At 43.6% G+C, this 21,001-nt stretch overlaps 1 protein-coding gene across 1 annotated transcript in view; it reads right to left on the bottom strand.

The window, feature by feature from the left end:
- The window catches only part of gucy1a2 (guanylate cyclase 1, soluble, alpha 2), a 35,865-nt gene extending 15,216 nt beyond the window's left edge, over window positions 1-20,649 (bottom strand). The window contains exons 1-4 of the mRNA XM_030108099.1: window positions 19,933-20,649; window positions 11,831-11,892; window positions 10,846-10,970; window positions 8,438-9,348 (exon numbers count right to left, since the gene is read on the bottom strand). Of these exons, the coding sequence (XP_029963959.1) occupies window positions 8,438-9,348; window positions 10,846-10,970; window positions 11,831-11,892; window positions 19,933-20,247 (1,413 nt within the window). The 5' untranslated portion in view covers window positions 20,248-20,649. The remainder of the gene's footprint in view (window positions 1-8,437; window positions 9,349-10,845; window positions 10,971-11,830; window positions 11,893-19,932) is intronic.
- Window positions 20,650-21,001: the final 352 nt, after the last annotated feature.

Below are 21,001 nucleotides of genomic sequence, written 5' to 3'. Positions count from 1 at the left end.
AAAGTTATGGGCAATAATATACATGCACAGTAGAAGTATTTATTTAAAAGTAGGAAGTGGATTGCATTATATAAAATCTACTAAAAAGATGGCAGCAAAAATATTTGAAAACACATAAATAACAGTTAAAGCACCCCCTGATTCTACTTAATTACAATAATGTGAATAATTGTTGCTGCCATCCAAAGTGTCACATCTTCATGAGTGTAATGCTGGTCATTAGTTTTACCCGATAGATGCTGTCGTGCTGCAGCAGATCCTCAGCAGTGAGAAGAGTTTTTCTACTTTTCTATCTGTTGCACAGGAGAAATCGATTACTTTGAGAGTCGCCGTCTCTCGTTGTGTTTAGCACGAGTGTGTACTCGTGATGGTAAAATAAATGGGATAATTTCTGCAATCTGACAGCAACATTTACAGGATGTGCACTTTTAATCAGGGCTGAACGATAGACTGGCGCTGGCCGTATCATTTGGTCGATAAGCAAGAAAATTTAATTACCGCTATTGTGGCGATAATTACATCCGATAATGTGGAGCACAACAGCGGAGAAGAGACGCCACTCCAAACCCGTGTCTGAATGGCCATTTCTCTGTTCTGTCTCTCCACTGGAGAATTTATTCAGCGTTTGAAGTGAGCTCTCCACACACACACACACACACACACACACACACACACACACACACACACACACACACACACACACACACACACGCTGAACAAAGTTAAAAGTTCATGCAAAACTAAATAAGATCTTTATATGGTCAAGGAGCCAGGCTAAATTAGTGTTTGTGTGATTATGAATGAAAAAAAAAAAAATGCTTTCTAAATTGAAAGGATGCATGAAAAATAAATTCTTTCTCTACTTCCTGCCTGGAGGAAGTCATTTCAACAGTGATCAGATTGATATAAAGCACAGCAAATGATCAGTTACAATGACTCAATGCCTAAAATCATATTTACCACAAATAAAAAAACATTCTTTTTAAATCTGACATGCAGCATAATGAACAACATTGGAGATGCAGGGTTTTCAAGAAGATTTTAAAAGAAAGAAAGAAAGAAAGAAAAAGAAAGAAAGAAAAGTGCTATAAAGCTAGAAACACCCCGGCGTTCACAGCGTGGCGAGCCCAGACCTTCGACTGACTGCAGAGCCGCCATCACCTTGTGTCAGAGCTGCAGAACAACAGCTGGAAACATTCACGGATGTTTTCTGCTGTTTTGATTTTCTGTTACTGCTTCAGCAGTTTACTGTTACACAACACACTGAATTTTCTTTACTGCACCTGTTTTTGTTGCTTTTCTTCCCCCCCCCCCATGTACAGTAGGTATAATTAAACCACTACCTCACCACCTTACTCTCAGCGTCTGTCTTTGTTTTTCTGTCACTCCCATTTTCTGTCCCACTCTGCGACACACACACACACACACAAACACACACTGACACACACACACACACACACACATCCCTGGAGGCACTTGTGTTGGCCTAGTTGTGCATCTCTGTTTAACTCAGCACTCTCTTCTGCCTGCATCTTTGCCATCGCAGCGCGGCGAACGCAGAGGTGAGCGAACTGTGAGGAGGGGAGGCAAAAAGCAGCGGCGAGGTCTGAGAGGAAAACAGGACAGATATGAGAGAAGAGAGGAAGAGGGGAAGACCAAACTGTCGCAAAGCCCGAGATGAAAACTGAGAGAAACAGTAGCGCCGAGGATAATCTGGAAAAAATGAAAAGGAATAGTCTATAGGAGGCAGTAAAGAAGCAAGAGAACAAGTCGTGGTGACTTGGTGGTGTGATCTGTGGGATGGAGGAAAGAAAAATGTTGCTATTGTCAAAAAAAAAAAAAATAAATCTACAGCAGTCTCGTACAAGGTCACTGAATCAAGAAAAGTCATTAGATTCACTTGATTTATTGAATTTTATTTCTGTTAAACGGAATAAAAACACTGAAGTGCTTCCCTCTGTATATTGTCTTTGATTGGACGGCTGTGCTGCAGACGTCTTCTGGACCACAGCAGTGAATGTAGAGCGACCGCTTTCTCTGCTTCCTGGTGGCTTTTCAATTCTCCACAAATGTTTGATTTTGGTTGGTTTTATTCAACCTAAAATGTGTAACAATGCTTAGAACACTTAGAAGAGCGTGAATGTCTTCCACTGTTGAGACAATCAGGCCATCAGGTCTACGTCGTCCAACTGGTCGTTTATCCAATTCACACCACAAGACGAGTCAACCTCTCCCAATAAGAAGAGCAACGTCAGCAACCAGCGATACGTCGCGGAGCGATTATCACATAGCAACGTTAGCAGGCAGAATGTATTTCAGTGCCTCAAAGCATTTCCCTTTATTAAATTACAGTGCATAAAATTAGTATTCCGATCAAACCTGAGTGCCATTATTAGCTTTGTGATTTCCCATGGAGAGTTGCCTTTGCCCTGCCGTATTCAAAGGGAGACACTCTGTTTGCATATTTATGTATTTTAAATTCATGTAGTGTGTCTTATAATAATAACAAGGCCAGTAGCACACAGCCATTTTGACATTTTATATGTTATGATTTGGGTTGCCGTTGCAACGGGCAACAGGGAATTGAACTGAACTGAGTCGAAGGCAAGAGTTAGAGAAACGGAAGCAGAAAGCACAGGGGAGGTGTGGAGAGCGGGAGGAGGGGGGCATGTGGAGGTGAGAACAGGGAGAAAGAGGAGCACTGGACTAGAAAAATGGAAAAGAGGTCTGACAGAGGAAGAGTGATGGAAGAGAGGACGGACAGCAGTGGATTGTTTTTTAGCGAGCAGACTTTGGCATGTCAACAGACACTCATTTGCATGAACAGTCAGCGAGCAGCGAAGAGTCAGTGAGTCAGCCTCTCTTGTCCTGCTCACAAGCGTGCACGTGCACACACACACACACACAATTTTGTCATTTAAGTCAGTAATAAACAAACTTCTCACCATTAAAACAGGACAACAGCAACAGCTATGCAACATAAATCTCCGCAAACTCAGAGTGAACGTGTCAGGATCGTCTCTGACGCTGAGGAAGGGTTCGGCCGAGGAAAGAGTGGGCAGACAAGCCTTTTGGCGGTCTGCCGCTCAGACGACCACTAGTTAGAGCAGCTGGGAAACGTGTACCTGACTGCACCCTCAGCCGTACCCTCACGACGGGCCTGTCAAGAGTCTGGCATGTGAATGAACTCAACATGACTGAAGTCAGGGTTGCAGGAGCTCCTTAAACCAAACGTATACGTTCATTCATTTCTGACAGAAGATCTGATGGTATCCTCTCATTTTTTTTCTTTGAAAAATTAATTAATATGAATGTTTTATATGGAAAAAAAGTAATTGGTGCTTCACAATAAAGACCATGTGGATTACATTTGGCTTGTTTTTGACAGCCCAGAGCTGCTCTCCAGAGGAGTTCCCGATAGACATGTGACAAGAAATATTAAGCCATCACCAGATCGCAAATATTTTTCAAGCAGTTGAGATCATTGTTAATGTGAAGGAAATATGAATAAATCCCATGTATTTTTCAACTTACTTTTTGAAAACTGATCAGGACCATCCAAGTTCTTACTCATACACTATTCATGGCGTCTGACGACTGCGATCACGGTCCCTCCATCCCGGCTTAATGAAGAGAAACTTCAAACACTTCGGCATCTCATAATGAGGTATTCTTGGCAGTCCCTGCTTTTAATTCTCTATAATGAATCTTTCAGATAGCAAACAGATGACAGAGATACCGTGAGGAGTAATGTTCTGTAGCGCAGTGGCCATTTTATACAATAATTCACACATGGCTGTCAATGTGGCCGAAGCTGACGCTGAAGCGGAAAAGCATGTGAATATCTCCAAGATGGGCAGAGATCTGGTGTTTTTTCCTTTTTCATGAGTAATTTTTTATCTCGCCAAATCTGCAACTGGTCAGTTTCAGTTCTGTTGATTTTTGTTTTAACCGTCTAAAAAAAGCTAAAAATAGTTTTGCCATGTTCATTTCCTGTGATGTTTCCTGAATCTCTGACCCTTTCTTTATATACCGTCTTTCAGGACACATCAATAGCAGTCAGACACAGAGAGGAGTGATTTTCAAAGCTCTCCCTCAAACAAGCAAACGGTCGCGGTCATGATTTATCTACCTCAGATCAAAGGTGGGCTGATGTCAAGAGTTCCCTTGTGCTGTGGAGAGCAGGTGCATACGTTATCTGCACACAAACAAGCCTCACTCAGCAACCTCAACGAATTCAGCGCAGTAGCAGACCTGAGCAAGCTGATCTCAAGCAGGCACTAATTTATTGTAACTTGTTTTCACAAGCTGGCTCGGTGTTAACGTTGGTATGTAATATCCTCAGTGTTACAGGAATCAAACACTTGATGCGTAATGTTGTACGCGAAGACTTTCACTGACTCATCCCAGCCATAATTTTGACTCTTTCACACAAAGACTCTGGAAACTTTGGGATGTTTGGAACAATAGCATCACTATTGTGGAGGCAGGTGCTGTGATTCATGCAGTCTGATTAAGATTAAAAATAACAGCAGCCATATAAAGTCATCCATCTTCCATGCCCACCGCATCCAGACTGGGGCTGGAGCCGCAGCCTTCCCCAGCCAACACACAGCCGAAGGCAGACGCCACCCTGGACGCGTCTCCAGTCCCGTCGCAGGGCTGAAACACGACACACGCGGTCACACAAACGCACAGTCACCACACTTACAGCTTTCCCAAAGCCACAGATAAACACAAAATGCGCATGTTTGAATTGTCGCGAAAAGTCAGAATTCACCCATTCATCATCTCCTACTTCATCTTCATCTAACTCAGGGTGGCATGGCAGGAGGAGGTCTAAGATCACCATAAGAGACCATACACCCTGGACAGTCCATCACAGGACAAACACAATCGTACACATCCTCAAATTCACAGTTAAAGCCAATTTTATGATCACTGATAAGCTTAAAATAGGCCTACACAATATATCACTGATTTATTGTCATCATGGTAAAAACATGCTGTTCAATGGAACAGAAAACACCATATACTACATACTATATCTATATATCATGTTTAATGCATTTGTGTTCCACAAATTCCATTTATGTACAAAACAAAAGTGTGATTAACTACAATTAATCCCCCAAAATTAGGTGATTAGGAAATTCAAAAGTTTTAATCCATTGATAGCTCTAATTACTTTATTTTTGGCGGCTGAAGGGCAAAAGTAAAATGCACAATATTCAGAGAATAAAACCAACAAAGTCAACAAATTGCTGCGCTTCTGAACTGCAGATGCCCAGAGTTATCCAGATTAAATAAGAATTTGTTGTAAATTTGGGCAATAGAAAGAGCCGTGTTGTTTGAAGGAGCAAACCTCAAAGCACAAACACTTCAACATCATCTACATAAGTGTGCATATTTACTACAAATCATATCACTATCGTAATACTCAATATTATCAAATATCACAAGTTTAACTGTGCAGCCTGAACCTGAAGAGCCCGTTTTTGAACTGTGGGAGCAAACTGAAGCACCTTCAGAAAAACCATGCACACTCCAAAAAAAAAAAAAATACCAATCTCTAACCAGAAAGCCTGAAGTGGCCACAAGGCTGCATCAAGAATCATTCAACTTAAATCCATGTTTATCGTGCCTCCACGAAGAGAGCCAAAATGATACCTTTGTCTATCTGACACCCAAGAATCAGTCGGCTGCAGACCGCCTCTCCAACCTCGATTCGCTGAAATATTTCAGTACATCCACCCACTCACACAAAATATACAAATCTGTGTCTGCTTTTGGCCGATTCTGGCCTCAGTTTGGTTGTAATCTTGTTGACAAAGCTCAAGGAGTTTATGAAATGCAGAACCTTTCAGAAGGAAAAGGCTCTAGGTTATCGTAGAAAGTGTTTTATTGTGGTTATATTTCACATGTGCTGAAGTTTGACTAACCCAAGCAATCGAAGTCTCGGACTGTCAAGGGAATCTCAGATCCCCGGTTAGAAACCGTTGACTTAAATGATTTGTTGGTTAAATACAGAATTTGATGGTTAAAAAATTGGTTTACAGAGGATATTAGAAAGCTAGCAGACTCTACAATGTCTCACAAATACCTTTAAATAAAAAAATAAATAAATTAAGTATGCTGAGACAACAGTGTAGTGCATTAAAATTCCAGTTCGCAGTCATTTTATGTATTGTCAGCATTTGTGTACTCAGAATTAATGATAATGACTCACTGAGACCTGAGGAAACACTTGTGTGCGTCGCTGTCTCCCTTTATGAGTGCTTTCGATGTTTGTGTACTTTTTTCACGGATCCGTATGTAACATGGCGTCACCTTCTTACTACGATTAGTTTCGCTAATTTAATTCTGTAGAAGGGCAAAAACTAATGTGGATGCCTTTCTTTTATTTTGTAAATTATAAAGAAATTATCAGCATAAAGGCTGCCACATGTCTGACCAGAAAAGGAAGGCAATTTTTATCTCATTAACATTTTTCAAGTAGATATCTAAGAATTAGGGAAAGAAAGGTCTGTACCTGCTGTTTTACATTTTAATTGTATTAAGTATACATAATGAAACAACACATTTTGAGAAGTGACTGCATTATTTTGTGCTACCCTAACACTGAGGTGATCCTGTAATGAGAAGATGCTGCTGGCAGACCTTCAGATGAGTTTTCAGTGAGGGGTTGCTGCAGGAGAAATAAGGCAATCCACTGACTAGCTAACTTCAGACACATTTGGGGAGATATTACATACATTTTTATAGTATTTTATTGGGAGAGTCTGAATTTGAGATTTTCAGAGGCTGATTTTGATGACGCCCTGCTGCCACAGTGTGTTAAGACAGAACGAGACTATTTAGACTTGTGGTGTTTTGACTCTGTGTTGAAGCAAAATTAAACAAGGGGAAGTTTTAACTGAACAAACTGGAGGAATAAAATACAGAAATTAGCTTGAAAATATACAAACGTGAAGCAATGTATAAGGAAGATACTGAACTCGTGCCACTGAAGGCTGACCGCTTCAGACGTTAAAGCAGAGTTTGGTAAAAGTAAAAAGCTGTTCTGCATAGAGGAACAACACCTGAACATTCAGTTCAGAGGAGCACAGTCCTAATAACAACTGAGATACTGAGCAGAACCCTCAAACTCCAGACCTCCGGTAGAGAAACCGAGCTGGAGGATTGATGGTGGCTGGTTGTTAGATATTTAGAAGAGTCGGAGCCACGGCAGTTCTGAATGAACTGGAAATTCTACTGAAAAACAAAATGCTGGATCATAGAAAAATACTACATGAAAACCACATTTTTCTGTTGAGATATTTGTGTGTGTACAGTTCAGTCGGGTTCATCTGCCTGTGCAGACAAACAGGGTGCTGCGGCGGACCAGACTGATCAATCTTTTCTCTGTCAGTTCTGTTAAGCATCAGGGGGTTTGGCGCCGTCCCTGCCAGCCTGCGGACACCGGCCAGTCAATAAAGCACTGGATACAGCACACAACTTCAATTGATTAAATGTTTCTGGCAAATTGGAACCAATTCAAACGTCATGCCTTTCATGTAAAAACAACACAGGCTGGCGGGTGTTACGGTGATGGAATTACATTACAGCACAGTCGCACATACCGATTATACATTCAAACTTAAACAGCTGTCAACGACACCAAAGATAAATTATATATCCATGAAACTGTGCTACAATTCAGGGACTGTACCCTTCAAAGGACAACGGATGGATGGTCTGTCAGGTAATGCGAACAAAATTAAACATCCAACTGGGAATAACTGGATTCACAGAAACAGGAAACACTGCAGTGACAGAGCGACCCTGACGCCAGTGACGTGGAAGACAACTGAAAATGAAGCCTGTTGGTAAAACACTGATGCTGAAGGAGCCTGAGATTCTTTCCATTTGTTTAAATTGAAGTTAAAAACTGACGCTCAAATAGTGTTTTCTTCTCCAGTCCTCAACTTTCAAGTGGAACCTTCAGATGAGCCCCTGAATCGGGACACATTCACCTGGATCAAGCCCAGACCTCGACTTGACACCCTGTAAGTCAGTATCCTGTAGGAATATTTGCTACAAACACATGTATCCATCTCACAGTAATTTCAAATCAAAGCCGAGACACTATGAAACCCCTCACAGTGACATTCTAGCACTATGATGGCATTCAGCTTTTTTCATATACAGAAAGTCCTATAAAAGACTAAACCACAGAATGATCTCTTAGCAAACTAGAAAAGAAGACAGAGATAGAGACTGAGTTGTATTTGTCTGTGCCTATAAAGACAATACCTGTTCCTTAATTATTCTTTGATAGTATCAGCCTCATTCTCAGACAGGAAGTCGACTGAAGTGCATCAAAATTCACAGCAAACTTTGTTCAATATATAAAAAAAGCAGCATCAGTGTCACGAGTCTCGTATGACTGCCTTACCTTCTCCTTGGTGCCGGCCTGCGTGTTGTCGGGTCTGGTACGGATGGTAAACGGGGACGCGAGCCTCAGCAGGATGCCCTGGAACGAAGGCTCCATCTTGGGCGAGACGATCTCAAAACAGTCCCTGAACAGGAGGCTCCGGAGAGGCTCGATGCGGGCCTGCCTCCTCAGTCCCTCTCCAAGCTGCAGAAGCTCCATGCGAGGCCCCAGGACGAGATGGAAAGGGAAGGCACGGCAAAACGTGGCCAGGCCGATGCGTAGGTCGCTGGGATTGGTGGAGAGGGATAGGGGCGGTCGCTTACTGCTCACCGAGCCAGCGTTTGAAAGGGACGAGAGGGCAGGAGGGCACGTTTCCTGGATCTGGAAGGAGAGGCAAACCGTGGGGACCGAGGTTGGAAAGGGAGAGGGCGGGGACGGGGACGAGGAGGGCGAGGCGGCGGGGGACGCGGTCGGGGTGGGAGCCGTGGAGTCAAAGTCTGTGCGTTCCGTATCTTCATTGGGCACCAGGGGCGTTAGAGGGGGCACCTCTTCCACCTCCACCTCAGAATGAAAGATCCGCCTGGCAACAGCTCTGATCAAGCCCGGCATTACCAATCCAACCACGGGGGCCGGGTTGAAACAATGCAGGAGCAACACCTTCCCTCTTCCGTCTCTTTCTCCAGGATCTCCAACTTTGTCCAATTTTCTCCTTCCCTTCTCCTCCTCATGGGGATCCTTGCACTGGAAGGAGGGGCTCTCAGATGAGGCCCGGCGCCCCGTGGAGGTGCGAATGTGTTCCAAAATGGCATCGAAACCATTGAAGAAATCCTGGAGGTTGCCGCCTACAGCCCGAAGGACTCGCTCATTTTCTTCAAAGCAGAGGCCAAAGAACTCCTCTCCAAAGTGCTCTCGCAGCTCACAGAACGGAACTCCTGGGAAAGGAAGACACAAAACACCAGTGACAGTGATGCAGAAGCGCAATCATGTGAGTGTTAACCTATGGGAATAAAACACAGGCACCACAAATAACATCAAAAGTAGGAAACATAATCATTTCTTAATGATTTCCAGATTAGACCCAGCAAATATTTATGTAGCATCCCAGCAAAGGATGCTTCTAAAGCACAAATATCATCTCAGCAGTGGTTATTATTCAGGTCTGATAGTCACTTTCCAGCAGTAAACTTGACCTCTAAACATGATTAAAGTAAATCAAACAGCCTTCATCAAGAATTTCTCTCATAAATGTCAGTAATCAAACCCAAGTTTTGATTTATCAAAACAACAGCAGAGAAAAATCTAAAATAACCGAAGACAAAAAGGTACAAGGGAGCCATTATTTATTTATTTATTATTTATCTTAAACACTGCTGGTATACTTCACAACATGCATTCAGTTGTAGTAACTCTGCGCCAAAGTGAGTCTGAACCAAAGTAGGAGGACGAGCGGGACACTTGTGGATAGAGGCAGGAGGAAATCTTGGATTTTACACAAAAAAACTGAAGCTGTACTGAGTGACTCATCAACACAATGTGTGTGTGTGTGTGTGTGTGTGTGTCATTTTATGTTAGGCCTTAGAGACAGTGAAAGCCTCCATAGTGACTCATGCAGTGTGTGCATCTGACTGCTTGTTTTTGCATGTGTAAATAGTTGTATATTTATGCCTTCGTCCCCACTGCCCACACCAGTGGTTCCCAACCTTTTTTTTTTTTTTTTTTAATGAGGCACAACCAGATTCCCTCTCAGAAAGGCTTCCCTCCTGCGACCTCAGGCTCCAAGCCACTGGCCCACACAGTAACGCTACATCTCTACTGTACAATGTGTTTAAAAAAAAAAATTCACATCAAGTTTATTGTGATGGCTTTGTATGTGAGCAGACACGGAGGCAACGATGAAGGATGCGCTGAGAGGAAAAGGAGAGAGGCAGTGTGTGATGATAAAAATAACGGCGTGCAGTACAGTACAATTGATTTGCAGCAAAAACAGAAAATAGCCAGAAACAAAGAGAAGAGAACACGTTTCAAATAGACACATATATATCCATAACTCATTTAAGTCACATAAACACATGGCGATGAGGATCATGTTATTTTTGATGCCATTTGTCTCTCATTTCCATAAGCACACCAAAACATTCCTACTGTTGGTTCAGGTACTGTTGCTGAGTACGCTTCTGTAACAGATATTCCCCCTCTCTCTTCACCCCCATACACTTCTTTATCATCATTACATTTCTAAGTTCATGTGTGTGTCTCTCGTCTATGTTTCCTTCTGCAGCATCTCTTCTGTTCCTGGTAAAAAGGAGTCTTCCTTTTCCAGTGTTGTCTGTGGTGCTCATGCAGAGCGTTCCAGATTTCTAAATGTTATTTGGAAGCGAACCGCCAGGACGGGGTTTTAATTCAACTGGTGCTATCAGTTCGATGCTTACCCAGGATAGTGGCCATGTACTGCAGGATTTGTAAGACATCTTCCTCTGATCCAGAATTTTCCAGAAACGGACATTTCTCCTCACTCTTGTCTCGTCGCCTCTCCTCGCCGCCAACATCCTGGCACCTGTCAAAAACACAAACAAAGCACCCAAACAGAATCAGTTATAAGATTTGCAAATGAGAAAATCTCAAGAGGCTTTAATGATTGTTGTGATTTACAATACACAACATGTAATTCACTTTAGTTTTTATAATCAAAGATTGAAACTTTTTTTTTTTTATTAAAACAAGTACATTTCCAGTATTTGTATTCCGTGAGCGCACAGAGGATAGTGGATGTGTCGTGTCTGGCTGAAGTCTCTCTACTGAGCTTCACTGTTTTGACAGAGAGAGACGGGAGGTGAAAGGAATGCGTCTGTGTATGTGTGTCTGCACACACATGTGCTCGTCTTCCTCCCCGTGTGAACGAAACAGAGAAGGAGATGACAGGGCAGCAGGGAGAACGAACGGCAGCCGGGATGGTGAAAGGCTCGCAGAGACCGACAAGGTGTGCGTGTTTCACATGTGACAGACAGACCGAAACGTGAGATGAAGGGGAAAAAAATAAAACAAACAGAGGCGAAGGGGGAAAAAGTGAGTGATGCCAACAGGGATGCAGAGACGTGAAAGCAGGCAGACTGCATGTGACAGAGGAAGCATGGAGACTTTTCAACACTTTTCAACAGAGGAAAGTCAAACAGAAACTTTTTCCTGGCTTGATTTTTATTTTGGAGATGTTCTAAAGCTGTCAAATAAGTTTTATTACTAAACTATATGTGTAACCGCTGCAACAGCTGCAGAGTAGATATGAAGACTTGTCAGATGCACAGCTGCTGAGTGTGAGCAAAGTGAGGCAAGCTCATCCCCACACTCTCTGAAAATCCCTGGTTTAGAGGATATAGTCGGAGAAATTAAGGAACACAGTCAAAAGGGAGACGCTCTCACCTGATCTCCTGCTGTCGGTAGAATTGCAGGGTTCGCTGTAGAGCTTCCTGAACAGTCTGTGTCTGTAAGAAGAGGCGAAAGTGTTAGACCAGCTTCAGTGAGCCACACATATAACTCTGCAAAGTTATATCAGGACACACATCTGACAAATATTCACCATTTCCTAATTTGTTTGCTGGGACTGCAGTTGCTGATGAGTTGACGGAGTAACTAAATATAGTAACCAGCGGTATCTTAAACCTAGACAACCTGTGCAGAGTCTCACTTTGTTTGAATGGTTAAATGTTGGGTAAAATCCTGCTAGTCTGCATGTAAGGTAATATGTGCATTTGTAGGATTTAAAGTAAAAGGTGTAGCGTGCTGTGAGGGTGGAGTTTAGTTTAAAACATGTGCTAAACACTCTGAATTAGAGCAAAAGCTGTGTGGGGTCTTGATGGATGACGCTGCCTCTCCATCCTGCATCTAAATTCTCTCCATGCTACAGAAATGTAATCACCCAAAATTCCGAAGTAGCGATTGATTTATACGTGTGAGATGAAATTATTCAAGTTAGTAGTGGAACACATGCACGCCTGATCACGCTCCGTCACCAAACACACGATTAACGGCTTCAAAGCGTTTCATTCCCCTGGTTACAGTTCAATGAAGCGTGCGTATCAACAGACATTCCAGTCAAAGTATCAAATGATGTGCTTTTAAAATCAGGGTGGATTTTTATTAAATAAGCATTTTTTTCCAGAGACCCTTTGACATGTCACAATATCACACCTGCGTTAAGTAAAACGTAAATTAACGCTAAGTGAAAGACGCATTTGCTCCGGATGAAACCTTTTGCTCATGTGCAGTTGCTGGGTTCAGCTTCAGGTTGTCACAGGTTATTGGCATAATTAAATTATACAGAGTCACTGTTAATGATATTAATAACACCTCTGTGTTTCTTATTACAAGTCAAAGACTGCACTGGAAAAAAAGCCAAACTTGTGATCTGTGATGCAGCAGAAAAGTGGAATTGTCGCAACCAATACAAGGACAGCTGCTGCTAAATTAGCAATTTCATTTCAAGGTTTTGAGTCAAGTTTTAAATAAAAAAATAAATGTCAACAACTGGAGCTGTTTCACGTTGTATCTAATTATTGAATATTTACTACCTACATCAAATCATGCAGAGATTTGGATGGCAATAATATTAAAAAAGTACTTCCATACAATGCAGAGAGGACTGTGTGTGTGTGTGTGTGTGTGTGTGTGTGTGTGTGTGTGTGTGTGTGTGTGTGTGTGTGTGTGTGTGAGAGGGCGGGTCCAATGTGATTATCTGTGATACGGCTGAAATGCAAGGCTGTAGTGACAATACTAGAACACAGTGTGCCAGCTGGAGAGGTCATTCTGGGGCCTCCGCCCACCGTGGACACAGAAGGATGACACTGTACATAATGTGGATATACTTATGTTTTACTCTATTTATAGGATCCAAAGTCTTCAAACCCACTGCAGTTTCTGTACCTGATGTAACTGTGGCATGATAATCATATGTGGAGGTTACAGTGAAGTTGCCCAAAGTGCAAAAGACAACCATCATCTATCATCTTCCAGAAGGTTGTGTTTGCGTTCACAGTAAGGTTATTGATGAAGGTGAAGGTTTGGGTAAGATTAGAATATATCTGAGTGGACCCCAGGAGCAACGCTGTTCCAACAGATGCGTGTGTGCATTTATGAGGAAGAGACAGAGGAAATGAGAGCTTCAAAGATAAGCGAGAAGTGGCGTTTCAGGGCAAAGCCCCGATACTATCAGAAATAGGAAAGAGCGAGCGTGCGGACAGAACAACAAATGTGGATGAGGGTCAAAATCAAGTGGTAGCAGTCACAGCGTACTGGTAGATCTTTCACCACCAGGTTTATTAAAGCTCAGAAGTATTGTAGCGAAACAGTTTGACAAAAGCAACAAAAATGTTTCAGTTTCCTTACTAAGTTCTTTTGTCAACATGAAGCATTTCTCCATGCAGACACTTCCAGGTACAGCCTGCCACACATCAACTCAGCAACGACAGGAGCGAGACAGACGCTCGGTACAAGCTACGCTGCAGCCCTGCTAACTGAAAATATCCCCAGTGGGCCACACTTCCACGGAGAAAAACATGCTTTTGCTCTCTGTCACCTATTTCCAACACACTCATTTGCTCTAATGCAGTGCTTTCTAAAGTGTGAGCGCATAGGCAGGAAAATCTGGGGATTGGAGGGATGCAATTTCCCCAGCAGGATTTTCCCCTTCAAATATTTTGGAGAGGAACTCGCGATAAAAAGAAACAAGCAGAGGTCAAAACTCAGCAAAAGGCAAACATTTTACAACTGAATCACTGTTGGCTGGACGGATGCAAAGCGGTTTGAGCTCTGTGAAAAATGGGGCCCATCTTCCCACATTTGGACAATCTGCAATATCTATCTGTATGCATGCGTAGAACAGAAAAGGTGTTTTCTCCCAACGGTCTCCTCTTTCACAGACCTTGATGCAGCTATTCATTTATCTCAGAACGGGTGAGTGTTATGGTGCGTGCACGCTGGACACGGCCAAACACGCAGGCCCAAGCTGTTATCAGTCACAAGTGCAAACATACTGTACACATACATCATCATTAGTCCGCATTGTTACTTCGCCGGCATGTTTACCGGACACACAATACGATGGCGCGTCACACATTAATCTCACTCAGTCCCACACACACAAAGAAACATGTTTAGATGGCAGGATTCAGTTGGATTCTAGAAACCAGCTAAAATGACTTCTTATTGGCCTTAGAGGGTGAGACAGACACAATAATGCTGAACAATAAAAGCATCACATAGGACTGATAACACACATGTGAAATGCAGTAAAAAAAAATGACTAAAATGAGAAGACTAAAGGAGAAAATAGGGTTTAGACTTTCTTATGGTTTATTTCTGCCCTTTCCTCCTCTTGTTCCCACCTTCTGTATGTAAATCACCCTGTCTCTGGTGTTTGCTCTCTCTCTTTACCTTGGAAGGGAAACAGATTCTCACCAGCACTGGCTCCATTCCTCTCCCTCTGTTGCTCTGCACTGCCTCGTTTCCCTGTGAGATCTAAGTCACGGTCTTCTCCGTTGAATGTGAACCTGACTGTCCTGCATGTGTGGGACTCGTCTCGCTCTTCCTTTATTGCGCCTCCTTCCGTCTCCATGTTCTCCATCAGCGTGACCTGGTGTGGCGTGTGGTCACACAGCGGTAGGCGCCGAGGCTGCAGCACAGCGGGAGCGCCGCTGGTTGCTTGTGAAGGAAACAGAACCTGCTGCCTCAAATGAGACTCTGCAGCATGGATCTCCCAGTGCACGAGGATAAATGACTGATGCATACTAAGCTTGGTACAGAAAGAAGCAGGTTTGTTGCTGCCGGCTTTGTTTTATGAGGGTATTTTAGGCTGAACATGTGCTGCTTTCCTGCTGCCGCGGGGCTCAAAATTCCTCACAAGGAGTGAGGACGCTTTCCCAGAAACAAAGGAAAAAACAAACAGGTCATAGCATTCGAGTTTATAATTGGTATGGATATATCCAGTAAATTTCCTGTTGTGTTAGCTTTTTCTGATTATAAATTAACAAAAAAACTTGCCACCGTATTTCACATACACAAGGAAACACTGCAGGAGAGCTATTTGCACAAGATATCGAAATGGTCAAATTACTTCAAGTGCTCCAAAAACAACATTTAAACAGTGCTGATGCCAACAGGTCGCACTGTGTGTGACCATCCTGATATTTAAGGCCCTCGGTGCTACCTGGAGTTCACCCTCAGAAGGGGGTTGTCCTTTCTTGCTTCCGCTCGGCGACACACTGGTTCACAGGAACACGTCTCTCAAGGCGAGTATGATGCGATCTTAATTAGTTGAGAAGATGATTATATATTAATCAAATCAATAAGAAACAAAACATCCAAGCTGTAAACCTCCAGCAGATCGATAACAACCTTTAGCTTCACTTATCCCAAGCCACTCAGTCCATACATCTTCGATAAGAGCTCTGTTGTTGATTAGGTGAAACAGTCAATTTATGGCTCATATTATCAGAAGTATTGTTGACTTTCGATACATTTACAGATGTGAATGAGTGCCATCTAAAGGAGATGTTCCGCTGGAAGAGGAACTCATCAAACAGTGATATTTTCCACTTCAGAGCTCACAGATGAGAAAACAAAACAACAGGGAGTAAAATGCTCATGGCTTAGACACAGTAAACTAAAACACATATAAAATATGTAGCCTATAGGCAGGAACGATTTTGATAAATAAAGCTCAAAACTGGGGGATTTTTAATTGTTGTTCTAGTATCAAATGACATAGACTTTCATTTTATTCCAGTATCATATCAATATTTATACATCCTTGTAATGAGTGGATTCTCTTTTGGGAAGGAAATCACCGGAGGTCAGTCAGTGTTCGTTCAATTCACCCTATTCCTTTAAAAAAAAGAAATAAATTTCCATGAAAACAGTCAGCATGTATACAGCACAGTGTCCAAACTAGGTAAGCTTCTCTGAAACGATGCGGTTTTCTGGACCAGGGGAGCCGGCCACAGACTGTGGATTTCCCAGAAAACACACTTGGCGTATTCCTGTCACACTTTTTATATTCATGGCTGACACTCGGGAGCCTTTTGATCAGCCTCACGGGTCGCTAAGCTAATGACCTCCGTGTGTACACACACACCAAACTGAGAGAAGTAGACGGGAAATTAATGTTTGTGTGAATGTAAATGTGTGTGTGTGCTTTGCTGCTTCTGGGTCAGTGCAGACAGGGTGAAGACAACCACAGAGAGCATGCTCTGTTCTGTCAGTCACGGTCCACTGCAGGCAACAATAGACACTGCCTCTGCATGCACGCACCCACTGTGCGTGTGCGTGTGTGTGTGTGTGTGTGTGTGTGTGTGTGAGAAGACAGAAAGAGAGAACACAAAAGAAAATAAACAACACATTCTTCAGAGGATGTATTTATGTGTCTTTTTTGGCTAATTTGAATCTTTGTTTGCTTCTTGGGACAATAAACACTGTCCGTTTAGACCACTCATCAAACATGCTTCGGAGAAATGTCAGGCAAAGTTGAAGGCGTACTGTCAAATCCCAGCTCACAAAAACCCATCAAACCTTTAAAAAAAAGACCTTGAACATTCACTCTTTATCTGTCTCTGTGAAAGACCCACTCCACAGTGACCGTCATGCATTTGCATTATAAAACGTCTTCATTGATTCCACCTATAATGGCACTCACCGGCCAGCAAACACATACGTACCTGCATGCTCACGGACCAGAGCACTGCTCATATGTAAATTCTGGATATTATCATCTCTGAGTGTTCTACAAATCTGTCTTTAAGTGTTCTCTCTTCCCTTTTTTTTCTCACTGATCTATTAAAGAGGTAAGCTGCAGCTGAGAGCTGAAGTTGGCTTTCAGTTGTCCTCTCCAGTATGAAGCAACTTCAGTTTCTTAGGAGTGCTGCTGATGAATTTCATTATTTTTTTTGAGGTAGAACGTGCGCAGCAAAAAAAAAAAAAAAAAAAAAAAAAAAAAAGGCTGAGAATTTCTGCTTCTCTACACCAATTTCCCTGTAACATCTCTTTCTCTCAGGAATGGGAGCAGAGGGACTGAGCATTTGCAGTTTGCAGAAAACCTATTCCCTCAACCACTGATGAAAACACAGCAGTGCTCCTATTACGCAGTGAACCAACATAAACAGAACCGCAACCCAGATGAGAGCACAACTCCTCATTTAGAAGCAAAAGACTTACAGGACACAAATGATTTAATCTGTCCGTCTATCCATAGATTGTAGAACCATCTGTTTCTGCATGGACAGCGCCACAGGAGAGAGCCTTAAGAATAAAGTTTACATTGTTGGGCCATGATTCACAGAGAATAGTTATATGCTGCATGACATCGGTGTCAAATGAGTTCCTGATTGAATGAGAAAGACTTTCGGATTAATGCTGCGTTGTGGTAGAAGAGTCAGGATCAAATACATCTGAATGCCGTCTAACTGGGAACTTCCCAATGAGAAAGTAGATTGGTTAATAAACCTCATCTCATTAGCTGACATTAGGGGAATCAAGAGCCTCAAAGTGAGAAAAAAGCATTTCCTAATAATAGATTCTGTTGCAATAAAACTGCTTGTTAGCCGAGAATATATAACTAGAAAAAAAAAACACTTGTACGTGTAGAGGAAATGTTTATTGATAATACCATGATTATCAGTAATGATAGCATGATTTCATCCATGTGGATAGTAAGGACAGTAGTTATTTGTGATTTTTCTCCACAGATTTTCATGAAATAAACTTGCTGGCTGCTTGTTGTGAACACTCCAACTGGGAAATAGGACTTTTCCTAGAAGCAACTTCTCAAATCATTTTGTTCAAATTAATACATTTCAACAACAACAAAAAAGATATTTTTCTCAAGCATACTGTATGTCTTAAAGTGGTCAAATGAGACCAATGTTAAACTCAGCCTCATCCTTAAACCATTTTGTACACACACCCGTAATCTAATTTCAAGCTTTTAGCCTGTTATTATAGCAAAAACGGGTTTTCAAGTCAGTATTAGCTTTTCAGATCTAGTAGTATAATCATTGATATTGATGAAGTGACTCACCACGAATGACTGCTCTGTGTTTGAGATAGTGGTTTCGCTACATTTGAGGATCAACGCGGTGCTTTGCAGCTCTCTGCATTCAGCTCCATTTGCGATTATCCAGAGTGGCAAAGTTAAACACTGCCAGCTCACATTAAACCAATTGATTGCGGTTTATAATATGGTAGACACTGTGTATAAAACTGAAAAGTGGCTTGTTAAAAACCATTGAATACTGAGAAAATCGATGTCTATTTCATCTAGAATTTACCCCCTTAAATGTGGATGAATGCGAACTGGATGCGAACAATGCTATCACGGTTGGCCGGCAAAGGGAATTATTCTGAGATACTCACTTTGTTGAAGTGTTTACCATAATATGTTGACAGAAAACATGTCATTCATAGTGGGTGTACCTCAGCTGGAGCCAGAGATGTCAGACACTGAGCTGCAGGCGTCTTTGCATGTCACAGTTAGAGAGCAGGCAATTTCTGGAAAGCCGTTTGTACTAAACTCGCTCGCGTCTAAACCGTCTTTACTGTTTTAGTTCGAAAGTGTCTGTTTAATGTCAAACCTGAAAGACACTGGCCTGCTCTGGTCATCAATCTGAGCTCTTGTGTTGCAATTTGGGCACAGAAGTGAAACGTTCCTTCATGCATGTTAAGTTTTTACAGTCTGAAGTCAACTTTCATCTTTGGGGGGTAAACACATGTAAAGTGATTCACAAACAACTCCCACGCTTTCTAACCTCCAGCTGGTGTCAGATAACATATAGCGTCACCAGGAGCTGTTTTGTCCACATCTTTGACGTTTGTGTACCTGCGTGCAAAGCTCTGAAGCTCCCAAATGCCCGAGCCAAACGCATCCGAAACTGGTTTCCCCTCACCAAGGTCAATGCAAATTCCTTAATCACAAACCATCCATCACCACCGCAGTCGGCTCTAATAAGCTACTTTATTGCATTACAGCCTGTATTACAACTGAAATACAGAAAGAAGCCAGACGCGCACACAGAAACAGGCTCGCTGGTCACACTCACGGTCTCTCTCTCTCTCCCTCTCTCTCTCTAGAACATATTTATTATATAATCTGCCAGATGATTCAGGCTATCAGAGGTGAATGATGAAAAGAGGCTGTTTTCATAGACAGCACAGCACACATCAGATCATGGTGGAAGGAAAGACGGTGTCTGGAAGCATCACCAAGTAAAATGTTGTCAGTTTCGGGTATGGGAGGTTGTTTTTTGCTCTGAACTTTAGGTAGATCGCTTCGCAGGGACGAAGATCTATTTTTCAAGATGAGGTCTCCTTTGAAAACAGAATGATTTAATCATAATGCAGTCCTGCATGCGCCCAGCATGAACAACCGGCTGATAAACTGGAGCATGTTCTCCGGTGCGTCTACGGAAGGTGAGCTGCCCTGTGGCACTACAAGTTTCCTGCAGGAATATGTAATGCTGTATAATGTGCAGGCTTACCGTGGGTGAGGTCAGTCGCCTCAGGCTCTCCCCCAGCGAGTCGAGGTTCACACGCCTCCTCCTGGTGACCCTCTTGTGAGGTCCTTGCGGCTCCTCGCCCGCCGGGCACGCGGACCTCTCCGCGGGGCTGCGGCCGTTCCAGAGCGCGGCTCTGTGCGCCGAGGAGGGGAAGGAGGAGAAGGGGCAGCCCCGGCTCTCCTCCGCCGGCTCCGACCCGCCGTCCCCCCCGTCCCCGCCGGGGCTCTCGAGCCCGCAGTCCGAGCCCACCGAGCTGCTGAACGACTCCGAGGAGATCTTGCGCGACGACGAGGACATGGTGGTGCTGGTGGTGGTGAGGAAGAGGGGGAGGATGGTGGTGGTGGTGGTGATGATGATGATGGTGGCAGTGGCGGCGCTGAGGATGACGGTGATGATGATGATGATGATGATGCTACAATCGGCTCAGTACCACCTGTGCGCCGGGGAGTCATCAGATAGTGAGGGGGCGGGTGGGGGTGGGGGTGGGGGGTGGGGAGGGTCGAGGAGGGGTGGGGTGATGGGGTGAGAGGGGGGGTACGATCTGTCTGTGTCTATGTGTGCATATGAGATGCGTCTGAGGGAGGGAGGGAGGGAGGGAGGGGAGGGGGGGTCGGCAGGGAAGGAGCGCACTAACGGCACGCAAACATTTATGTAAGGGGCAGCGGCGGGAGGAGGAGGGGGAGGAGGGGGTGATGGGGGTATCGCCTCTCTAAAAACAGTCCTCCCTTAACCCCCAGAACACAAATCCACCCTGATCCCTCCGGTGACCACACACTCCCCCCCACCACCACCGCCGTCACCCCCGGCGGATCCAGTAAGTAAGTAGAGAAACAGCCGTAGCAACAACGGCCGCTCGCGCTGATCGTGTCCTCCGCGCTGCGCGAGTTGCGCCGCAACTATTTCAGGGCAGACGCTCCTCGGGCTGCTCGGCAAAGGTCGCCAGGAACGGGCCACGCGCAGGTTCGCCGCGACGGCGCCGACACATCTTATTTATTCCTCTCACGCACGGTGTCAGGGGAGCGCACCGTCTCCCTCCCCCTCCTCCTCCTCC

The sequence above is a fragment of the Salarias fasciatus genome, chromosome 14 (genome assembly GCF_902148845.1).
Source record: "Salarias fasciatus chromosome 14, fSalaFa1.1, whole genome shotgun sequence".
Lineage (NCBI taxonomy): Eukaryota > Metazoa > Chordata > Actinopteri > Blenniiformes > Blenniidae > Salarias > Salarias fasciatus.
Note: the sequence above shows the minus strand (reverse complement) of the source record. Positions and strands in the feature narration are given on the sequence as shown.